Below are 24959 nucleotides of genomic sequence, written 5' to 3' on the forward strand. Positions count from 1 at the left end.
CCGCCTTCTGTCTGTGAACAGCTAATCTCCAACACCGTGTTGACTTGGTCACAGCGAAACTGTGCACACACACTCCCTGGATGCCAGAGCAGAACCTCTGCCCCACGTTTCTCACATGGGCCTGTTATAGCGCCACCAGGAGGCCAAACAGTTTTTTTGACAGTACAGGCCGACTTATGTAAAACCATTTTTTAAATATTACTCCTTCAGATTGTATCAACATTCCTATTCCATCCTGACTGGTTAAGATTGACATCTAAAGTTTGCAGGAGTGACCCGTTTTGAACAAAATGCCGCAAATCATGAACAGATTTGCGGTCCGATTGCAGTGAAACTTGAGGAACAAATGCCACCCTTTCAACATTGCCCTAGTATAGTGCCACCAGGAGGTTAATTTTTGCAAAAACAAAAGAATATGTTACTCCTACAAATTCATTCCAAACATCACGCAAATCACTACATTTTCTCTCTATAGTCAAGTGATCAAGACGTATCCGTCAGATTTTTCATATTCCATCCTGATTGGCGAATTCCAAACATTGCTGGCCCACAATAACCTCTGACCTTGCGGAGACCTGTGCTCCAAGGAGCACTTTTTCTAGTTTCTCTTTCTGTTCCATTCACTACTACTATGCCCATTCTCTCTCTCTCTCTCTCTCTCTCTCTCAATTTTTCAATTCAATTCAATGGAGCTTTATTGGCATGAGAAAACATATGTTTACATTGCCAAAGCAAGTGTCAACATATAATAAATAACAGTTGAAAATGGGGAAAGTATCTACAGTTGGAGGTGGTACAGCATTGTGTTAAACAGAGCTATGTCACATTACGTCTTTATTCTACTCGGTACAGATAGTGTTTATATGTGCCCTGGGCTATGGTCGATGGGCTATGGTCGATGCTTATATGGTCGATGCTTACACCCCTGCCCGACCACTTCGGTCGGCCACCTCGGGGCGACTGATTGCCTCGTCGCTCAAGGGTCCTTCTGGCCGATCTACACGGTCACAACTTTTTTCTGTTCTGGCCCCACAGTGGTGGAATGAACTTCCCACTGATGTCAGGACAGCAGAGTCACTGCCCATCTTTCGCCGCAGGCTGAAAACCCACCTCTTCAGGAAACACTATCCTTCCTCTTCGCCTTGCCTACTTGTTGTTAACTAGTTGTACGAACTCTTGTTTCATTGTTTTATTGGATCTTGTTTATTTGTTACACTTATTTGTCTTAGCTCTTTTACTTTAGCGCTAGGTATACTCTTGGTTGCTTGTTTTAGAAGAGAATGCACTTTGCTTCTGGTGATTAGTAATTTCGTTCCCCACCTATGTTGAATGCACTTATTGTAAGTCGCTTTGGATAAAAGCGTCTGCTAAATGACTGTAATGTAATGTAATGTGAGCAGTAGGTCTAGAGGTCTACTCGGTACAGATAGTGTTTATATGTGCCGTGGGTCTAGAGGTCTACTCGGTACAGATAGTGTTTATATGAGCAGTGGGTCTAGAGGTCTACTCTGTACAGATAGTGTTTATATGTGCAGTGGGTCTAGAGGTCTACTCTGTACAGATAGTGTTTATATGTGCCGTGGGTCTAGAGGTCTACTCGGTACAGATAGTGTTTATATGAGCAGTGGGTCTAGAGGTCTACTCTGTACAGATAGTGTTTATATGTGCAGTGGGTCTAGAGGTCTACTCTGTACAGATAGTGTTTATATGTGCAGTGGGTCTAGAGGTCTACTCTGTACAGATAGTGTTTATATGTGCAGTGGGTCTAGAGGTCTACTCTGTACAGATAGTGTTTATATGTGCAGTAGGTCTAGAGGTCTACTTGGGACACTCAAACTGGTTAGTAGTCCTTAGGGTGGTTCCATTGGCTAACCTTCTTTTATCGCAGTTCACACATCTTGCTGCTGTGTTCGCACATTGTTGTGTTTCTCTTTTTGTTGTTGGTCATGTTTTCAAACTCACTTTGGGTGTTTGTAGCTAATCTGTATGTACCGGTAATATGTGGGCAGTGGTGTAAAGTAACTGAGTACATTTACTCAAGTACTGTACTTAAGTACAATTTTGAGGAACTTTTACTTTACTGGAGTATTTCCAATTTTCAGTACTTTTACTCCTCCCCCACTACAGTACATGATCTCAGAGGCAACTATTGTACTTTTACTCCACACAACAATTATTTGAGTTACTAGTTACTTTGTAGATTTTGATTATTATTATAAAACATACATTAACCACTTCAGCCCTATACATTTCGGCCATTTGAAAAGAGCCGATCTACAAGCTCACAATGCATCGCGATGCAACGCATTGTGAGCTTGTAGATCTGCTATTTTCAATGAGTGCTTTTACTTTTGGTACTTTAAGTACATTTTTATACCAATAATACGTTTGTACTTTTACTCAAGTACATGTGGGAAGTGTCTCTGATGTCTTGGTATAGACTCTCTGTCTATGTCTATATATTTTTGTTTGCCTCACTTTATTTCACTGGGGTGTAGCATAACAACCCAATATGTTTACTTGATGCTCCTTTGTTCTCTCATCAGACACTGATATAACACACACAGCACAAAAGGAGCAGATTATGCTATCTTTTTACTTAGAGTATCTGTTTAAAAGAAATCTAACGATTTGCTTCGGAACTACCTGCCAGCTGTGTGTGTGTGTGTGTGTGTGTGAGAGTGAGAGAGAGAGAGAGAGAGAGAGAGAGAGAGAGAGAGAGAGAGAGAGAGAGAGAGAGAGAGAGAGAGAGAGAGAGAGAGAGAGAGAGCATCCGACCACCACCACCGTCTCTCTCTCTCCATCAGAACCCAGGGCAGAGAGGAGGAGGAGGAGGATAGTGATACAGAAGAGGAGCAGAGAGAGGAGCAGCAACACCACAGTGAGTTCACCGGAGGAATAAGGAGGACAGCAGCAGGTGACGTCCATTTGGTCGGTTCTCGCTCACCATCTGAACGGGCGGCCGTGCGTCGAACGGGTCCGGTTCTTCTACCAACCGGGTCCTCTGGTGTGGTCCTCACCGTACCGACCGGGTCCGGTCCGTACCGATCGGGTCCTCCGGTCCGGGTCCACCGTACCGACTGACTCCGCTCCACAGAAGGCTACTGCCCCGGGTCCTCTCCGGTCTGGGTCCATGTCCTCCGCCGTCCTCAGCGAGACGGAGGCGGCGGGCGGCGGCAGGGCGCGCGCCTCCTCGCGCGAGCTGACGCCGCTCGCGCTGGTGGGTCTGGTGTGCGTGTTCCTCGCGCTGTGTCTGGACGCCGGCGCCGTCATGAGCCCCGCGTGGGTGACGGCGGACGACCAGTTCTACCTGTCCCTGTGGGAGGCCTGCTGGAGGCAGCCCAGCACCGGCCGCTGGCAGTGCTCCAGCAACATGGACACAGGTAATGGGAACTAACCAGTGTTGGAAAGTAACTAAGTACATTTACTTAAGTACTGTACTTAAGTACAATTTTGAGGTATTTGTACTTTACTTGAGTATTTCCAATTTCCAATACTTTTACTTCTACTCCACTACATCTCAGAGGCAAATATTGTACTTTTACTCCACTACATTTACTTGAAAACTTTAGTTACTGGTTACTTTTCAGATATAAATTATGATATAATGAAACATACATTAACCACTTTAAACCTATTTTAAACCTAGGCTATTTGAAAATAGCAGATCTACAAGCTCACAACGCGTCGCATCGCGATGCGTTGTGAGCTTGTAGATCGGCTATTTTCAAATATTTAGTACTTTTACTTTTGGTACTTTAAGTACATTTTGATGCCAATAATTTTGTACTTTTACTCAAGTAAATTTCTAATTCTGGACTTTTACTTGTAACAGAGTATTTTTATATTGCAGTATTGGTACTTTTACTTAAGTAAAGAATTTGAGTACTTTTCCACCACTGGAACTAACTAACTGACTGACTGACCCATTGGTTCCCAAAGTGGGGTCCAGGGACCCCCAGGGGTCCTTGGGGGGGTGTTCCAGGGGGTCCCCTGCAACATTTGTTATAGCGTCACAATTGTAACCACTTTAACCTTTTATACTCTGGCTATTCAAAAATAGCAGATCTACAAGCTCGAGCTTGTAGATCTGCTATTTTTGATACATCGTGAAACTTTGTGCAAACCTTTGAATATATATTTGGCAAAGCGAACATTTGTAACTAAAATCTTTGCTTCTGGGGGTCCCTGGAACAAAACATTTTGAGATGGGGGTCTGCGGCCAAATGCATATCATTTTAGGGGTCCTTGACATGAAAAAGTACGACTGACTGGAACGACTGACTATAAACTAACTCAGTGGTTCTCAACCTGTGGGTCGGGACCCCCAGGAGGGTCCCCACATGATTTGTGGGGGTCCCAGATGACAGTAATGTGACCATTTAAGGACTTTTAAGACGTTTTTGATAGCTACATTTTTTGTATATCAAAAACGAAAGAAATAAAATAAAAAAAGACCATTACTGCATCAAAAGTAATCAGCAAAGTATACTATAAAAACTGGACAGACATCGGCCAAATTGTCAAAATATATAAGAAAGAGGCAAACATACAATACAAAACAATAGCCGATCTACAAGCTCCCAACGCCTCACGTTGCGAGGCGTTGTGAGCTTGTAGATTGGCTATTTTCACAATTTATCTGTGGATCAGAGTCATTTATCTGTGAACAGAGTCAAACAAAATGTAATGCCTCGACTCCTATAATTCCAAGTGCTTATCAGGGTGGGGGGGGGAAGTCCCAGTTCAAACAGTTCAAATATGATTATTTTTGGGGGTCGCGGCCATAAAAGGTTGAGAACCACTGAACTAACTGACTAACTGACTCGACCGACCGACCGTGTGTGCTGTGCTGTGCTGTGCTGTGCTGTGCTGTGCTGTGCTGTGCTGTGCTGTTTCTGTGCTGTGCTGTGCTGTTTCTGTGCTGTGCTGTGCTGTGCTGTGCTGTGCTGTGCTGTGCTGTGCTGTGCTGTGCTGTTTCTGTGCTGTTTCTGTGCTGTGCTGTGCTGTGCTGTGCTGTGCTGTGCTGTGCTGTGCTGTGCTGTGCTGTGCTGTGCTGTGCTGTGCTGTGCTGTGCTGTGCTGTGCTGTGCTGTGCTGTGCTGTGCTGTGCTGTGCTGTGCTGTGCTGTGCTGTGCTGTGCTGTTGCTGTGCTGTTTCTGTGCTGTGCTGTGCTGTGCTGTTTCTGTGCTGTTGCTGTGCTGTGCTGTGCTGTGCTGTGCTGTGCTGTTTCTGTGCTGTGCTGTGCTGTGCTGTGCTGTTTCTGTGCTGTGCTGTGCTGTGCTGTGCTGTGCTGTTTCTGTGCTGTTGCTGTGCTGTGCTGTTGCTGTGCTGTGCTGTGCTGTGCTGTGCTGTGCTGTGCTGTGCTGTGCCAGAGACCCTCACAGACGAGAAGATTTATGTAACAAAAACAAAAGCAACATTTTCAAGACTTTTAGATAATTGCAGATCTACAAGCTCACAGCGCGTCACAAGCTTGCACATCTGCTATTTTTGAATAGCCAAAGTATGAAATAATAGTGCAATAGTAGTGAAGATTTATGTAATAATTATTCAAAAATGTCAAGGCTTTTCAAAAAATTGCAGATCTACAAGCTCACAGCGCGTCACAAAGTGCGCTTGTATAGCTGCTATACCCCCTGGTACCCCGTCAAGGACGAGGGACCCCCTCAAGGACTCAGTCTTTCTCCCCCAGGCAGGTTTTTGTGAGCTCCAGGTTTTCACCCACTTAATTTTCTTTCATCACCCCTGACATTTTAACAAGGTGATGTTTTTTTGTTTTCTTTTACTGTCCTTCTATCAATCTGGCTTTTAGTGAAGTGCACCTGCACCTTAATCAGTGGTGGAAAGTAACTAAGTACATTTACTTAAGTACTATACTTAAGTACAATTCTGAGGTATTTGTACTTTACTTGAGTATTTCCAATTTCCAATAGCCTACTTTGACTTCTACTCCACTACATCTCGGATCCATAGGTTATGACTTTTACAGGGGACAGTTTTGAATTGCAGCCACCTGAAGGTACTCTTTTAGGGCAGTTTTGAAGGAGAGTAGGGTTTTATACTCCTTCACTGCCTTTGGTAGGGCATTCCACATTTTCGTGGCATAGCAGGAGAACGAATTCAACCCCTTGTTTGTACCAAATCTGGGTTGGACGTGATCAGTGGAGCTACCTCTAGCGTTGTGATTGTGGACTTCAAATCACAACACGATTTCTCCACCCAGTCAGTGTTTGTATTGATGTTGGCTGTTTGGGGAGTGAGAGTGCTGTTGTTTTCTGTCTCGGTTTAGTGCACTGCAAGTGATTTTAAGGATGGGGAGGAATTATTACAGTGTTATATTATAGGCTATCCCTTGTTGAATGTGTGAAATTGGTTTGCATTGGATCACACAACAGGTCCTTGGTGTGGCGTGCCAAAAATCTGCTCTCTTTTGCATTCATACTAGGCTAGAGTAGTAGCTCATAAATGAGGCTTTATGCTCCACTAACTCAAACAGATGTGGTGATTTTTCATTTTGTGCCAGTTGAGAGTACTACTATTGGCCTACTTCCATAGAAGAAACACCCTTTCAGGTTGGTCATTGAAATGGTGAACAAGTTTTAATGAAATGTAAAAAAGAAAAGAAAGGCAGAAAAATAAATGAATGCTATTTGCATAATTATGCATTGTCCACACAATATACGCACTGCATTCAAAGTAGCTGTTTGGAACAGGTAAACTATTTAGTTTACAAATAGAGGTACACATTATAGTAATATCAGAAATCAATAAACGATTTTTAATTGTGAAGGAACACAGGAGAATGTTGAGAACACAGTTAAAACATGCAAGATTGTGGTTAATGTTATATGTGTACACTACACAAGGTCATCATTTGAATGCCATTTTAAACTTATTATCTTACAACAGCATATACTATTTATTATGGCGTATATGGCCGTTTTTTTTATCTAACAGTGCTTTATGTTAACCCATTGAGACCTGGAACGCATCTGTGTCATTTTTTGATTTGAGCTAAAAAAGCATTATTTTACACTTAAAAAATAGCAGATCTACAAGCTCATAGCACCGAGCACTGAGTGCCGCGCTATGAGCTTGTAGATCTGCTATTTTTGAAAAATCGAGAAAAAGTGTGTAAATCTTTGAATATTTTTAAAGCGAACATTTGTAACTCAAATCTTTGCTTCTGGGGGTCCCTGGAACAACATATTTTGAGATGGGGGTCCACGGCCAAATACATATCATTTTGGGGTCCTTGACATGAAAAAGTTTAAGAACCACTGATATAGCAACATACGTTTTTTCAAAAACTGTTTAGAAGACATTTTGTAGAATCGGAACCTTAGGCCTTAACTCTCAGTGCCATGCCCCGAGTTATCCCGAGTTTTTTCTGAATGCCCTCAGTGCCAGAACGAGAAATCCAGAGTTTTTACTTTTTACTGTGATCGCGCTATTCTGTTTATTTTTCATCTTAGGTTTCGTTTTCCACTTACTTCACACACACCGGGATCCGGTTTCATGACGCAGATTCCGTTGCCGGTTCTAATTTTTTTCCCCCGGTCATTTTCGGCCAGAATAGGGAAAAACACATTTTTTCACACGGTATAAAAAACTAACCGAGAGCTCCACTTCTATTTTCTTTAGTCTGGGTGATGGACAGTCATCGTCGTCGTGTATCACATCGTACTTTAATCCGATCGGCAATCTGCGAAAACGTCACATCCGGTTTATGACGTATGCACTGTTTGAGCCTGTTTGGGGGGGGGGGGGGGGGGGGGGCGAGCGAGCGACTCTGAGATTCCCTGGACCCCACTTTGAGAACCGCTGACTATACTGTAGGTAGAGGAGCACTGAAGCATTCATAGCTAGCTTTCTGTTTGTGAAGCGGCATATTAGCCACCCTGTGACACAGATAGTGGTGCTGTTGATATGGTGATTGCTATTTTCAGACTTTTGGAGGTTATATATGAACACTCGTGTCGACCCAGCCTTTTATTTACCAGCAGGCCTATTTCAGCACAGCCGGGCCCGGCGACAACCACCACCAATTATGAAGCAATCAGCTGTCTGGAGCTGTAGCTCCCAACTGACAGGGTCAAGACGTGTTCGTCAAACTTTTAAAACAAAATGCATTGCTTTTTGTAAATCAATTACTGGCCTTTAACGAATGTAAACAGGCTACCTTAACTCTTTGCCCGCCAACGGCGAGATTTCTCGTCAAATTCTGCCACGGCGCAGCCTGCCACCGACGACAATGACGAGATTTCGTATTCTGGGCATTCTTGACATAAAAAAGTTTGAGAACCACTGATATAGCAACATACGTTTGAGAAAATAAAAAAAATGTTAGGATTTAGAAGACATTTTGTAGAATCTGCCTCAGGTCTTAACCCATTAAGACCTGAAGCCGATTCTACATGTCTCCTAAATCTCAACAGTATTCTGAAAAACCTATGTTTCTATTTCAGTGGTGCTCAATATTTTTCATGTCAAGGACCCCCAAAATTATATGTATTTGGCCGCCGACCCCCATCTCAAAATATTTTGTTCCAGGGACCCCCAGAAGCAAAGAATAGAGTTCAAAATGTTCGCTTTAAACAATATATATTCAAATATTTGCACACATTTTCACGATTTTTCTAAAATAGCAGATCTACAAGCTCGTATATCTGCTATTTTTGAATAGCCAAAGTTTAAAATAATGTTTTTTTTTAGCTCAAATCAAAAAGTGACACAGATGCGTTCCAGGTCTATTAATGGGTTAATACGTTAAGACACACAGCCTCGTGTCGGGGCTCAGTCAGGAGGACCCTTACAGATGGAGAATCGGTGGGTTTAAGCGTGATGATGGTGGACCGGTCTCCAAGGCAACGGAGCGTGGCGGGCCTCGTATTACCTGCCGGCCGGCGTGTGTGTGTGTGTTTGTGTGCTGTGGAGCCGCAAACACACCCTGAGTGGTATGAATGAATGCAGGCTGAACTGTTACTGCTCTATCTGTCTACGACATGCCTGTCTGCACAGGCTGTACCATGGACGGCATGTGTCTCTATCCGGCCACACGTGCACGCACACACACACACATACACGCGCACACGCACACGCACACACACACACACACACACACACACACACACACACACACACACGGAGTAAACACAGTGGCGAGTTCCTGATGCCCGCACCCCACAAAGAGCAGCATTGCTGTATTGATTGGCCCCACATAGGCTCTGTGTGTGTGTGTGTGTGTGTGTGTGTGTGTGTGTGTGTGTGTGTGTGTGTGTGTGTGTGTGTGTGTGTGTGTGTGTGTGTGTGTGTGTGTGTGTGTGTGTGTGTGTGTGTGTGTGTGTGTGTGTGTGTGTGTGTGTGTGTGTGTCTGCGTGTGTCCATGCACCCCTGCCTGTGTGTGTGATTGCAGTCGATAGTGAGTGATGACCTGTGTGTGTGTGTGTGTGTGTGTGTGTGTGTGTACAGGAGAGAAAAATGTAGACACAATTATTGCGTGGGCGCATGCACGCACACTTGTGTGTGTGTGTGTGTGTGTGTGTGTGTGTGTGTGTGTGTGTGTGCGCGCGCGTGTGTGTGTGTGTCTGTCAGTAAACTGTATGAAGAGGTGACCTATTTCTGGACGGTCTCCTCTGAAGCCTAGTTTAATATTTCATGTCACACTTTTGATTGGCTGTAGTTGCATCACTCCTTCTCTCCTAGGGGCGCCGACACACACGCGCGCGCACACACACACACGCACACACACGCACACGCACACAGAGACAGAGAAGAGAGACCAGGAGATCCTAATTAGTTGTCTTGACAGGGATTGTGAGAAGGAGAAGGACGTGTGTGTGTGTGTGTGTGTGTGTGTGTGTGTGTGTGTGTGTGTGTGTGTGTGTGTGTGTGTGTGTGTGTGTGTGTGTGTGTGTGTGTGTGTGTGTGTGTGCACTAGTCTTACTTACACACACTCTCTCACACACACACACACACACACACACACACACACACACACACACACACACACACACACACACACACACACACACACACCACAAGCTTAGGACAATAAATCAGTCCTGTCTTGCAACTTACCTCTAATGGGCTCACCAGCTGACCAAAGCAATCCCTTCTTTTTCCTCATTGTACAACTCCATCCTGTCTGTCTGTCTGCCCGTCCGTCTGTCTGCAGACAAAAAGCCCTGTTTGTCCGCCCCGGCTTGCCGTACTTTCCCTCTTGATCTCAGCGGGCCAATCACAGAGGCAGTATGGTTCTCAAGCTTGTTCATGTCAAGGACCCCCACATTAACAGTGGTGGAAAGTAACTAACCAAGTACATGTACTCAAGTACGGTACTTGCGTAACATTTTGAGGCATTTGTACTTTACTTGAGTATTTCCAATTTCCAATACTTTTACTTCTACTCCACTACATCTCAGAGGCAAATATTGTACTTTTACTAAACTTAATTACTAGTTACTTTGCAGATATAAATTATTACATTATAAAACATTTAGCAACCACTTTAGCTCTATTTTAAACCTGAAAATAGCCGATCTACAAGCTCTCAACGCATCACATCGCTTGTAGAGCTGCTATTTTCAAAAACGTTTGTACTTTGGGTACTTTAAGTATATTTTGAAGCCAATACTTTGGTACTTTTACTCAAGTAACATTTTGAACACAGGCCTTTTACTTGTAACAGAGTATTTTTTATATCTTGGTATTGCTACTTTTACTCAAGTAAATTATCTGAGTATACTTCCCCCACCACTGCCTCCCTCCAATCCAAAAAAAATCCCTCCATAATGGTGTGTTTCTTTGATTAGTGAACCCCTCATTCTGCCCTCTTCTCTCTCTTTCGACCCCACCTCTTCATCTTCTCTCAATCCTCTCCCGTCCATCTCCCACGTCCTCTCCCTCCTTCTGTTTCCTCTCCTTCTATCCTCTCCTCTCCTCTCCTTTTTCTCCTCTCCCCCCCTTCCCCCTCCATCTCACCAGTGGTGTAAAAAGTACTCAAATGTTTTACTTATAAGTAAAAGTACCAATACTGCAATATAGAAATACTCTGTTACAAGTAAAAGTCCAGAATTAAAAATTTGCTTGAGTAAAAGTACAAAAGTATTGCCATCAAAATATACTTAAGTACCAAAAGTAAAAGTACTAAAATATTTGAAAATAGCCGATTTACAAGCTCACAACGCGTTGTGAGCTTGTAGATCTGCTATTTTCAAATAGCCTATGTATAAAATAGGGATGAAGTGGTTAATGTAGGTTTCATAATATAATAATTGTTTTAATTTATCTGAAAAGTAACTAGTAACTAAAGTTTTCAAATAATTGTAGTGGAGTAAAAGTACAATATTTGCCTCTGAAATGTAGTGGAGTAGAAGTAAAAGTATTGGAAATTGGAAATACTCAAGTAAAGTACAAATATGTCAAAAGTGTACTTAAGTACAGTACTCAAGTAAATGTACTTAGTTACTTTCCACCACTGCATCTCACCATCTACTGCACTCATCTCATCCAGTCCTCTCTATACCCTCTCCTCTCCTCTCCTCTCCTCTCCTCTCCTCTCCTCTCCTCTCCTCTCCTCTCCTCTCCTCTCCTCTCCTCTCCTCTCCTCTCCTCTCCTCTCCTCTCCTCTCCTCTCCTCTCCTCTCCTCTCATCCAGAGTAGTCTCTCTCTCTGGAGAGTTCAGTTCTATTTGTAGCGGCTGAATGAATAGTGGAAAATGATGTGCCATTCAGCTCTATGGGAGATAGATTGGGGGTCGGAAATCACACGCCCTCACTCCAGGTGCATGATGGGATGGGGGCACGCGCGCGCACACACACACACACACACACACACACACACACACACACACACACACACACACACACACACACACACACACACACACACACACACACACTTAAAAGAGAGAATGGGATTCACTGCATGTGCTGAAGCTGAAGTCACACCCTGCCAAGCTACTCTTCCTTTCTTTCTTTCTTTCTTTTCTCTTTCTTTCTTTCTGCAGTGCAGGGAAGGTTAGAAAACACTTCAATCCAAATCCCGGCATGTTTCTTGTGTCCGTGTCCAGAGCACATTTATATCTGAACATTAACGTGCAGGGATACTAGAACCATATAACATTTTCATTGTTTAGAAAAGACGGCAAGCTGTTAAATTTGGGCAGAACATCTTTCAGAGGTGCTTAGGGTGATTGCAGTCTCATCCCTGGCAACGTTTGCACAGAAAAATTACACTGTCCCATTATAGTGGCATCACTGTGGTAAATGGCATGTTTAAATGGGGCCTGTGTGTGTGTGTGTGTGTGTGTGCGTGCGTGTGTGTGCATGTGTGTGTTAGCGATGCATTATGTGCTATGTGAGACAATGCAATTATACACATGCACTTTAGGGAAGTAAAGCAGAAGACTTAACTAAATCCGGGAACGCATCTGTGTAGAAGTCTTTGGCTATTAATAAAATAGCCATTTTAAGTTCATGTTCAAAAATAGTAGATCTACAAGCTCATAGCGCGGCACTCGGTCACGTAGTTTATAATACGGTAGCGCTGTCGCCTCACAGCTACAAGGTCCTGGGTTCAATCTCCGCCGGGGACGCTGTGGGTGCTGGGGGCGTGTCCTCTCCTCCGCGTCATCAGTGCCCATTCCCTAGGTGGGGTTGGCGAAAGGGCCTTTCTATATAAAAAAATATATATATCCCGGGATTTTTTGTAACCCATTTTTTTCACCCGGTGCCAAAAGTGATCCTGGGCGCTACACCTGCCCTACACCAGCGCTACACCAGTCCCCTTCAGCCTAGGGAGGCCAGGGCCGAGCTCATGCTTCCTTCAATGCATGAGAGCCAACTGACCTTCTTGTCACCTGACAGGGGGGAGTTTCCCTGGTAGGACGTAGCGCGTGGAAGGAACACGTTATTCCAACCAGTTCCCTTCCCCTCCATCAGGCGCCCCGGCTGTCATGGGGGAGGCGGTATAGCGACCAGGATTACTACATGTTTTTGTGAGGGTATTAACTACCCTAGGAGACACGGGGAGAACATGCAAACTCCACACAGAGTAGGCCCTTTCACCAACCCCACCTAGGCAGTGGCGTAACACAGAATCGCGGGGCCTCCCTGCGGGAGTTTCACGTACATGCACGCACACGCAGCGCGCGCATGTGCGTGCACAACCTGCGCGCGTGCGCAAAGCGCTCCTAGCAGCCGCTGATTGGTTCGCACCCGTCGCGGTGCGATGTAGCTCCAATCTCTGAGCGATCCCAGATGGAGGCTGTATTGTGAACCTGTGAACTCGATACCGCCCCATCCGGCGGAGTCAGGTTATAGGGTAGGTACCCTCACTAAAAACTGCCTCCCCCCTGGTCAGCCGGGGCGCCTGATGGAGGGGAAAGGAACTGGTTGATAAGGTGATAAGAAGTGGCCTGCTCACTCCTCATGCATTGAAGGAAGTATGAGCTCAGTTTGGGGCTCTCCCAAGGCTGTCAGAGGGAGAGTAGCACCCAGGATTACAGTTCAGGCATTGGCAAAGGTTGAAAAAAATGGGTTACAAAAATATTTTTTTGTATATATTTTTTTAAAGTTATAATTGGGACAGCCCTAGCTATAGTACAAATGAGGACACAAAGTTTCGGTTCTGTAAGACACAAATTGTTCTGTAAGTACAAATATGAGTAGCTAGGGCCAAAAAGGTTTATTAAATCTCATGGCACATTTAGATTTGTTTGATCGGGTGTGGAGAGCCAGCTGTGGTCAGGTCCCAAGAATAATTTAAAATCATTGTGCAAATCCAGGGATTTATAGCCGTGTCATCTATAAACCTAGATCTCCTGATAATGGGGCATAACTCTGGTTACAGGAAAAAAAAAGCCTTTACTTTGTCCCTCTTGATTTTCGACTAGTTTTTGTGGGCTGAGCGCGAGAGAGAGAGAGAGCTATACGCTTCCCTGCTGAGAGACCAGTTAAATATATATGAAGTGAACCGCCGGAAAATCCCTGGTGAGCTTTCTCTGCTCTCTCTGCTGTATACCTTCCCTGCCATTCATTTTAGCTCCCCGTGCCTCCTCTATCCCTTTTGTACATTCCTTTAAAGATGGGGTGCCATGATATTTTTCAACCCTAAAACCTGATCAGAAGGTATTATTATTATGTTAGGATTTTTTTCAACAAAATAAAAGTGTACAGAAATTGTTAAAATTATGTTTTTATGTGGACACGCCTCCAGTTCATTAAGTATACCTGATTCTCACCTTAGCACCTCCTCCACCACCTTAGCACCACCCACCTGTCCTAGTCCCTCCTCCTCCTCATGCCCACACCTGTTGTGTTATGATAATGAGGGGGAGGGTATGGCTTTGTGATGTCACTAAAGCGCTGTTTCTCTATTGGCACGTTTGACCCTCAAGGTTTCAGCCTCCAGGAAGAAACTCCAAATAGTCAGAGAAGACATAAAACACCATAAAAACACCACCGGGGGGCTTTATGAAGTTCTATCAACCTCATAGACACATGAAAAACAGAAAAAGTGCAAAAACATGGCACCACCTCTTTATCGTATTATTTCGAGCACACAGCACACGACGAGGTCTCGGGCCAACCTCTGACGGGGTAATAACTCCGCAGTGAATGAGATCTGTGTTGTTGCGCTGATCACATAGAACTGTCTTGTCTGGGGAGGGTGGGGGGGGGGGGGGGGGCATGCTTGAATAGAGTTTTTATCCCTGCGAGCCGAGCAGGCAGCTGGGCTCTAAAACTATGACGGAAAATGTTCGTCGACTACCATTTTTTCACTGACGAAAGCTAAATAAAACATAAATACAAAACTAAGCTATGATGACTGAAACTATTGACAATTTCGTCAACGAATTAAAAACTAGATAAAAATGTTTGGGAGGGACTAGTGGAGAAGAGATTCGGTAGAACTAAAAGACAAGTCATTTCATGCTTTGTTTGTGCACGGGTGTTTGAGCTCTGAAAATAGCCGATCTACAAGCTCACAACGCGTTGTGGGTTTGTAGATCGGCTATTTTCAGAGCGCAACCAAGTGTAAAATCAGGCATTACGACGCCATCAAGGCACCGCCAAAATACATTTTAGTCAACTAAGTCGACTGTAGATTTAAATTAACGCCTTTTTTGATCATACTGCAGAGTCACACAAAAGCATCAAATGTAGCAGATCTACAAGCTTGAATTGTGGGGCGAAGCGACACGTTTTGAGCTCGTCTATCTGACTACTTTTTGCTATTTTTGAATTTGAATCCTGAAAAGTAACAGTTTTGAACATAATGAGGTTTCCACCCGACTGAGACGATTATGCAGAATATCGTCGCTTTCGGGTGGAATACCCTGTGTTCCAATGGATTCAGTACAGTTATTATGTAGTCACAAGCTCTTTTTAATACTTTTAATTACTACTATTACTAACATTCATAAAACCCGCAGACAGACCTCACCACTATTTCCAAAAATAGCAAAAAATAGCCAATTCACAGGCTCGCATTGTGAGCTTAGTAGATCTGCAATTTTCGCTACTTCTGCACAACACTGCCATATACGACACATTATAAAATCGGGCATTAATTTATGAAAAAGCATGAAAATATTATGACGGCGACAAACGTAATTGCTTTGTGTTTAAACAAACCATACGTTTTTTTGGCAGAGCCGAGGTAATTAGTTTAGGCGTGCCCGCAGAACAGAAAACGCTGAAGTAGGTGTTTTTCTTCCAGATGCTTTACTTTGAATCTAATCCTCCTTGTTGTTGTTGTTTTGAAACAGGCTGATCAGAATAGACTTGCATCTTAACTAGGTGTACTTTGATGCATGCGTCAAAGCCTATATGCTTGACTTGTTTACAGATTTTGGGGGGGAGTGGAAGAAACGGCATGTTACAGCAGGATGCATATTTTTATTCACGCATTACTAATATATCTCCATATTTCATCTTTTTATGTTTAGTTTTTTTCCCCCCATAAAGAATTGCTATGGATCATTTTATACTTTGTTGAAATAGCCGATCTACAAGGCCACAAACGCGTTGGATCGTGTTTAGCGTCTCGATCCGCTATTTTCAAACGTTTTTGAAGAATTTTTAAGGATTTTGAAAATTGTCACCCATCATGACTAGTCTGGAATCCAAACTGATTTGCTCCGTTCTGCAGATACATTTTTTCTCTCTTTGCTTCTCAGTCTGGTAAACCCATAGAGTTGAAAATAATAAGAGAGGGCACCGGATATCCCCTCCCATCCACCTGCATTGAGTTGCTCACCCAGCGAATGGGCCGAAATCACCCCTTCTTCCGGGTTGGGAAATGTGATGGGCGAGGCCTATTTGGGGCTTCTGCGACACGAGGTGCGCAGCCCTGTGCGCAAGCTCGTGAGTCGAGCTTGTGAGTCGAGCCCATTGGTCGAAACCATTTTCGCTGGTTCATGTACAGTGGGCCCCAGCCGTTTTGAGCTGCGGTACCTATGAATGGCCAGCATGTACAATGCGCTTCAATGCAACCACTGGGTTCTGGGGGCTTGGGTAAACCTCCTATTTCCAAAGGGCGGGACGGGCACAAGCGGCCCGCGGCTTCTTATTGGCCTGTGGTGCGGGCTGCGACCAGTGGCTTCCAATGTAGAAGTCTGTCGGTGGGGCGGGACAGAGCCCTCCAATGTGAAATTCGAGTCACTTCCTGACTTGCCTACTATACGTAATTGGTGTCGTTTGGAAATCCACGCTGAACGAGCGCAGACTAAGGGCGCGGTCACACCAAAACATGGTTGGCCGCTGTTAAACGCTGTTAAGGTTGTGCGCGGCCACAGTTTTTGGCAGCCAGCGTAATTCTAAATAAACGGAGTGACCCACCTGTCACTCACTTTCAGGACCCTCCCATGCAACAGCTACAACCAGAGGCTCTATCTTGAGCACCATGTCGCTTCCTGAGTCTTGGGACGGTCCGCCTTCCACTCACCCGATTGGACAGAGGGGGGAAAGCAGCATAGAGCGCATAAACGCAAGATGTGCGCGACAAGCGGAAAGATGCGCAAGACCATGAATCCACGCATTTGCATTGACGAAAGCATTGGCAGATTCCGCCCCATAGCTAAAATAAAAGTGCATTGTGACCGTGCCCTAACCCATGACAGGCCACGTCTGCCTGTGGGTTTTATGAATATCAAATCAATCAAAAGTATTAACGAGAGCCTGTGACTAAATCATGACTATGCTGTATCCATTGGAACACAGGTAATTTTTTCTGAAAAGGAAACGGTTTTGGACATACAAGGTTTCCCCTCCGCGACAGCGTCATTTTGTGAGCCTTGAAAAGTGTCCACATAGCCAAGAGTTCTTAGAGGCCCCGCGGCGCCTGCCGATAAAGAGAGAGAAAAAGTAAAAGCGTTAACCCATTAAGACCTGGAAAGAATCTGTCATTTTAGATTTTAACCACTTTAACCATTATCTTATACTTTGGCTATTCAAAAAATCAGATATACTTGTAGATCTGTTATTTTTTTGAAAAATCATGAAAATGTGTGCAAATCTTTGAATACATATATTTTAGAGCGAACATTTGTAACTCAAATCTTTGCTTCTGGGGATTCTACAAATGTCTTCTAAATCCTAACAGTTAAAAAAATATATATGTTGCTATAATCAGTGGTTCTCAAACTTTTTAAATTCAAGGACCCCCAAAATGATATGTATTGGCCCGCGGACCCCCCCCATCTCAACATATGTCGTTCCAGGGACCCCCAGAAGCAAAGATTTGAGTAAAAAATGTTCGCTTTAAAAAATATATATATTCAAAGAGTTGCACACATTTTCACGATCTTTCTAAAATAGCAGATCTGCAAGCTCAGACAAGGGCTATGAGCTTGTATATCTGCTATTTTTGAATAGTCAAAGCACACAATCATCGTCAAAGTGGTTACGCAGACGCGTTCCCGGTTTCAACGGGTTAATGCCACTAATAACTAACTGCCGCAGCCATCACTCACGCCCCTTGTCCAGCACTTTTTCCCAGCACTGCATTATCTGTATAGAGCCTGAAGTCAAAGCGCTGCCACACACACACACACACACACACACACACACACACACACACACACACACACACACACACACACACACACACACACACACACACACACACACACACACACACACACACACACACACACACACACACACACCTGAGACGTGGCATTTCTTTGAGGACCCCAGATCCTCTGCAGTCCCGTCACATAATCGATTCCCACCGATTGACCCCGAGGTTCAGTTGTCGTTTGATATGCCAGCGGAGCCCCGCGTCTCGACACTTTCACACCACCCGCCACTGATTAACGATCAGCGCCCCTGTCACGTATAATGTATTGTGTTTATTCATTTAACTTAGCACTCGCAGAGCTAAAAAAACAGTGTTGACTCTAATCCTGTTCGTTGTTTATCGTCGCTGTCGGGCAGGAACCTCGCATCTCGTATTTCGTAAATTAATACCCTACTGCTTGATCATACTACAGCGTCACACAAAAGCATCAAAAGTAGCAGATCTACAAGCTCGAAACGCATCGCAATATACGATGCACTAAATCGATTAGTCTCATTAACCACTTAAGCCCTGTTTCATACTGAATACTGACTTAGCACTGACGAAGGTCCCAGGACCGAAACGTTTGCTTATTTTTTTAATTCACTTTGAGCACAGAGCACATGATGAGCATTTAAAATAAAGAAAATGTTATTTTCTTAGGTCTGTCGAAGGAGTTTTCCTTACATTTTTTTTGCAGTGAGCGAGTCTTGTTCTGCCAGTTATATTTTTGAGACCACCGCACCTGTAGTCAACCGTTACCAAAGGTCAAAGAAGGGCGCAACAGTTGTCCCTGTTCATACTGAATACTGAAATACTGAAATTGATATTTTCAGTATTTCTTTTTATCATTTTTGAAAACCTTTGAAAAAACCCCCCCCCCCCCCAAAAAAAAAAAAAATGTTGTTATAATTGGATTTTGTATCGATTACATTGATTAGTCATAGATCTGTCCCTCTAAGTTCATCCTATATCTTAGCCTCACTCCAGTCTCCTGCCCCATTCTGCTTCCTATGCATGCCTCTCTCTCTCTCTCTCTCTCTCTCTCTCTCTCTCTCTCTCTCTCTCTCTCTCGCTCTCTCTCTCTCTCTCTCTCTCTCGCTCTGTCTTTCCCTTCCCATCTACCCTGCAGCAACACACACATACTGCGCACGCACACGCACGCACGCACACGCACACACACACACACACACACACACACACACACACACACACACACACACACACACACACACACACACACACACACACACACAATTCAATTCAATTCAATTCAAAGGGCTTTATTGGCATGAGAAAACATACGTTTACATTGCCAAAGCAGAAAGCACAATACAACAATACAGCAATACAATCAAAACAAAAAATATGTACATTTGAAAGTCAGAATCTTCAATAGATCAATTTCTATGTACCAAGATCACTGGGTGCAGGTATAGTGCCGGAATATACACAATGATTAGTCTTTAGGGTGGTTGTATTCCGTTTGATATCCTTTTCCTATCACAGCAACTCACGAATCTTGCTGCTGTGTTTGCACATTGTTGTACTTCGCCCAGCAGGTATGGGAGTTTTTCGTCATTGGTCATGTTTTCAAAATGTGTGGTTGTAATCTGTGTGGTTGTAATCTGTGTAAGTATGTGTCTCTGATGTCTTGGTACAATGGATCACACACACACACACACACACACACACACACACACACACACACACACACACACACACACACACACACACACACACACACACACACACACACACACACACACACACACACACACACACACGCAATGCACAGTTGCAGACATGTTCAGTGACTGGCCAAGTGCATGGCATGGTGGTCAGTGGTGGAAAAAGTACTCAAATTCTTTACTTAAGTAAAAGTACCAATACTGCAATATAAAAATACTCTGTTACAAGTAAAAGTCCAGAATTAAAAATTTACTTTAGTAAAAGTACAAAAGTATTGGCATCAAAATGTACTTAAAGTACCAAAAGTAAAAGTACTAAATATCCTAGGTATAAAATAGGTTTAAAGTGGTTAATTTATATCTGAAAAGTAACTAGTAACTAAAGTTTTCAAGTAAATGTAGTGGAGTAAAAGTACAATATTTGCCTCTGAGATGTAGTGGAGTAGAAGTAAAAGTATTGGAAATTGGAAATACTCAAGTAAAGTACAAATACCTCAAAATTGTACTTAAGTGCAGTACTTAAGTAAATGTACTTAGTTACTTTCCACCACTGATGGTGGTACATTGGGGCAGCAGCTCCTGTGAACAGCAGGTCCAGGGCAAATTGTAGGATATCGTTGCTCTCGGGCAGAAACCTCTTATCTCCATATTCTAACTTTTGTGTTCTTTCCCGTAAATTAACGCCCTACTTGAGCACACTACAGCGTCACTCAAAAGATAGCAGATCTACAAGCTCCATTTTGGAATTTGAATCCTGAGAAGTAACAAGTTATGTCCAAGTTTTGGACATAATGAGGTTTCCACCCGACAGAGACGATATTCCAATGTTTGCTTTCGAGGCCTGCAGGTCCCTGATAAGAAGTGTTAGGCTAGGTTCTCACACTGGGTAACCATAATTCTGTTTACACCCCAATGTTACAGTAAGTGCACCCTGCAACAACAACAAAAAAAACACTGCAAAAAAGAAAAGGAAAAAAGAGCTAAATTGTAACATGGCTATCAACAATTGGACTCATCATGCCAATGAATAGATCATTAAAAGAAAGAATGTTACAACAAACACATACATCAGAGGAAGTCACTAGGGGATTTATTTGATTTAAAGGAGCATTTCACCCCTGGAAGAAACTGCAATCACTCAATGGTAATAGTATTTGTTGTAGATAACAGTAGAACAATTTAAAATTTGCACCCTATGGCCAGAAAAATAATGAAATCTGTGTGTTTGACTAGGGTTTGACTGGACTGCTGCATTACTACAATGACCATATTGCTTTGGTGCACTGCCCCTCTTTGTGGGGAGGGGAGGTTGCATGTGGGTGTGATCTCCAACAACAACAACATACAAACAGCATGCCAGTGTTGCCATGTCTGCTTATTGTAAGCGGCTTCTTTTTAAAATGTAGTTGATATTTGGGCTTGTTTCCAAATGTTTTGATTGTTGTTTAAACCAGTGGTTCTCAAACATGTTCATGTATTTTTCCACAGACCCCCATCTGAAATTATAATTTGTGCCAGGGAGCCCCTAACAAATATGTGTCAAAAATATTCCACATTTTGCACTTTTTCCCCCTCAAGATTTTTTTTGTAAATAGCAGATCTACAAGCTCACAATGGGTCGCGAAGCGTTGTGAGCTTGTAGATCGGCAATTTTCAAATATATAATATCCCATGTCTAGGTAAAGTGCTCTTGGCCTAGTTATCTTCTTTTGGGCTTGTTTTCATAGACCTGGTTGCTTATTTCTCTCACAATATCTGGCAACACTGGCTGAAGAACGTGTACCTCGCACACGTTCATCTAGTTACATATATGTCCAAGGATTCGTTAGTGCTGTCATATCACTGACAAATCCTTGGTATCTTTATGCAGTTCTACTTCTGTGTCGCATAGTAGTGACATCACTGTCGAATCCTTGGTATTGTGATCCTAGCCTTTCGCGACGGTGTTTGTTTACCAGCGCTGCCACTCCACGCTGTATTTTTTTACGCTTGCGCTTATGAAACACTAAACAGGATTATTATTTCATGTCAACATTCAAGTACAACTATCAGAAGATAACTCAGGTAAAGTAATGCCTCACTCTGCAAGGGGGGTTGCCCGCTGGCCGCAGCTAATGGGAGTGGCCGAGTGGGGAAAGAAGGTTGAACAAAGTTTTACGGACACCCCTTAGGGCTGTCTTTGGAGCTGGTCTGACTGAGACGCGTCGAGACAACATGTAGTGCGGAAAGGAATGAGACCAATATTTCGTGACGTAAATAACGTCACGAAATCTTCGAAGATTACTAGATATCTAAAAACACAGATTATACACACAAAAAAACAGGATCTTGTTTCTTGAGTCCTAAACTTCATTAAAATAAGATCTGGTTGCAAAATCGGCGAAGTGTCCCTTTAAGTGTTTCCATCGCCAAAGTTAGCTAAACATTTTCTTTTTCTTTACATTGTCCATCTCTATTTCTCTTTTGTCACAGCAGTGGAATCACTCAAAGGTGCAAAGAAATCTTTGAGAAACAGTCTAGTCTCTGCATTTAAAGTGCCACGGTCCAGACCAATTCGTGTGTGTGTGTGTGTGTGTGTGTGTGTGTGTGTGTGTGTGTGTGTGTGTGTGTGTGTGTGTGTGTGTGTGTGTGTGTGTGTGTGTGTGTGTGTGTGTGTGTGTGTGTGTGTGTGTGTGTGTGTGTGTGTGTGTGTGTGTGTGTGTGTGTGTGTGATTGTGTGTGTGTGTGCGCGCGTGTGTGTCAAGAGACCAGTATTTCTTGCTATTTCGGTGTGCGTAGAGAGAGCGGAGCCACTGAGCTCCTCCCTATTTATAAGCGTGGACAGCTTTTTGATACCATGCCAGAAAAGCTCTTTAACTGGGCTTGTTTGGCAGCCCAGGTACACTAAGTGCTCTCTCTCTCTCTCTCTCTCTCCATCACCCCCCCTCTCTCTTTCTTTCTCTCTATCCTCCTCTCCTTCATGGTTCACTATCCGTGTCTCTCTTCCTCCCATCCCTGCCACTGTCTGCACTCTCTTCTCTTGCAGTCAGTCAGCGTTGCCAGATCTTGCGAGAGAAATGCGCAAACCAGGTCGATGAAAACGAGCCCAAAAGAAGCGACTAACGCACAAGCACTTTAAACCTATATATGCACAAAGGCTATTTGAAAATAGCCGATCTACGAGCTCACAACACGTCGCGATGCGACGCGTTGTGAGCTTGTAGATCTGCAATTTTTTTTTTAAATCTTGGGGGAAAAAAATGTGTACGGGGGTCAGCTGGCACAAAATGTTTTCAGATGGGGATACGAGGACTATTATTATAGTAATTTGGGGGCGGTCCTTGACATGAAAATGTTTGAGAAACACTGGTTTATACAACGTTTAGGAAGCAAGACCCAAATACGCAACTACACGTTAGAAACAAGCCCCCCCCCCCAAAAAAATGAAACCCACAACTACCTAATATTCAGTGGTGGAAAGTAACTAAGTACATTTACTCAAGTACTGTACTTAAGTACAATGTTGAGGTATTTGTACTTTGTACTACTTGGGTATTTCCAATTTCCAATTCTTTTACTTCTACTCCACTACATCTCAAAGGCAAATATTGTACTTTTACTCCACTACAATTATTGTAACACTTTAGTTACTGGTTACGCATTTTGAGCTTGTAGATCTGCTAATTTCAAAAGATTTTTATACATTTGAAATCTTGTGAAATGGGATATTCTGCATAATGAGTACTTTTACTTTTGGTACTTTAGCTACATTTTGATACCAATATTTTTTGTACTTTTACTCAAGTACATTTTTTATTCCGGACTTTTACTTGTAACATAGTATGTCTACATTGCAGTATTGATACTTTTACTTAAGTAAAACATGTGAGTACTTTTTCCACCACTGCTAATATTTACCAGCAGCAACTTTACACAGAAAAATAAGCCCAAAGTTGCTTATAATAAGCGGACATGGCAACACTGCTTGCAGTCATTCTCTCTCTCTCCATACCTGACACAGCTTTCATCTCTCTCTCTCTCTCTCTCTATAGTCCTTTGTTTCTGCTTTTCTTTTGGCTCTGCCCTCTCTCTCTGTCCTTGTGAATATCCTCCTCTTCTTAACCACTTTGTTGACCGGGGGTCCCCCAGGGCTCTGTACCTGTACGTAACAGTTCCCCCCCCCTCCTTTTCTTCCTATACAGGAAAAATCTCATAATGAAAATAGCCCGATCTACAAGCTCACAACGTGTCACATTGCTTGTGTGCTTATACTGTAGATTAGTGGTTCCCAAAACCCGGGGGTCGGGACCCCCAGGGGACCCCCCAAAATTATTTTGGGGGGTCCCCAGTTGATTAGCTTAATTTGCATGAACATTGTTTTCTCACTGAACAGTAAACAAACCAACATACAGTGTAAGTGTATGCAGGGTATATGCACTTTTCTTAAGTTACAATTGAATGACTTTTAAGACCTTTTTTAATACCAAATGGTCCAAATTGTTAAATACTACGCAAGAAAGGGGCAAACATTGTGAAAATAGCCGATCTACAAGCTCGCAACGCCTCGCAGTGCGAGCTTGTAGATAAACATTGTAGAATGTTTATCTGTGGAATCGAATTCCTCAAGTAATGCTATATCATTGCTCTCTTTCTTTCTTTCTCCCTCTCCTTAGTTTCCCATTGTTTCTTCCTTCCCTTCCTTTGATCTTCCCCTTCCTCTATTTCCTTCCTTCCTCGACATCTATGCTTCCTTGCCGTTCCATTCGCCCAAACCCCATCCTCACTACTCCATTTTCCGTCTTTTCCTCCTCACCTCCTTCATCTCCCGTGCAGACTGAAGCCTGATTCACTCGCCGGTGGTCGTGTCGTGCACCAAAAATATGCAGATCTACAAGTTCACACCGCGTCTCAGCACGATGCGTTGTGAGCCTGCAGATCTGCTATTATATACCAAGTACAACTCGGGTTTAGTGTTTGAAAGGTCTTCCCTGTCCCAACGACTGCTGCTGTTATGCTTAGCAGTTGGAGAGGCCATAAAATGATAAATACATAGTTTATTTATCACATAACCAGTACTTTATTTGTCCTCGTGTTGGGAGTGATAAAAGGACAAAGAGAGGGTGTCAAGCTATATTAGAAGAAAAGTTACTGGAGGCACAGTTAAAGTCCTTTTTATTGCAGGTGCAGACTAACATTTCGATTATTACATCTTCGTCAG

General features: G+C 43.4%; 1 protein-coding gene across 1 annotated transcript in view; it reads left to right on the forward strand.

Annotated features, from left to right (window-relative positions):
- Positions 1-3133: 3133 nt before the first annotated feature.
- LOC308080484 (transmembrane protein 47-like) overlaps positions 3134-24959 on the forward strand; it is a gene marked incomplete at both ends in the record, with an annotated part of 31192 nt that continues 9366 nt past the window's right edge. Inside the window, one exon of the mRNA XM_080422382.1 lies at positions 3134-3383. Within this exon, the coding sequence (XP_080278508.1) occupies positions 3134-3383 (250 nt within the window). The remainder of the gene's footprint in view (positions 3384-24959) is intronic.

This window comes from Gymnoscopelus braueri, assembly GCF_963280865.1.
Source record: "Gymnoscopelus braueri genome assembly, chromosome: 24".
In the NCBI taxonomy this organism is placed as follows: domain Eukaryota; kingdom Metazoa; phylum Chordata; class Actinopteri; order Myctophiformes; family Myctophidae; genus Gymnoscopelus; species Gymnoscopelus braueri.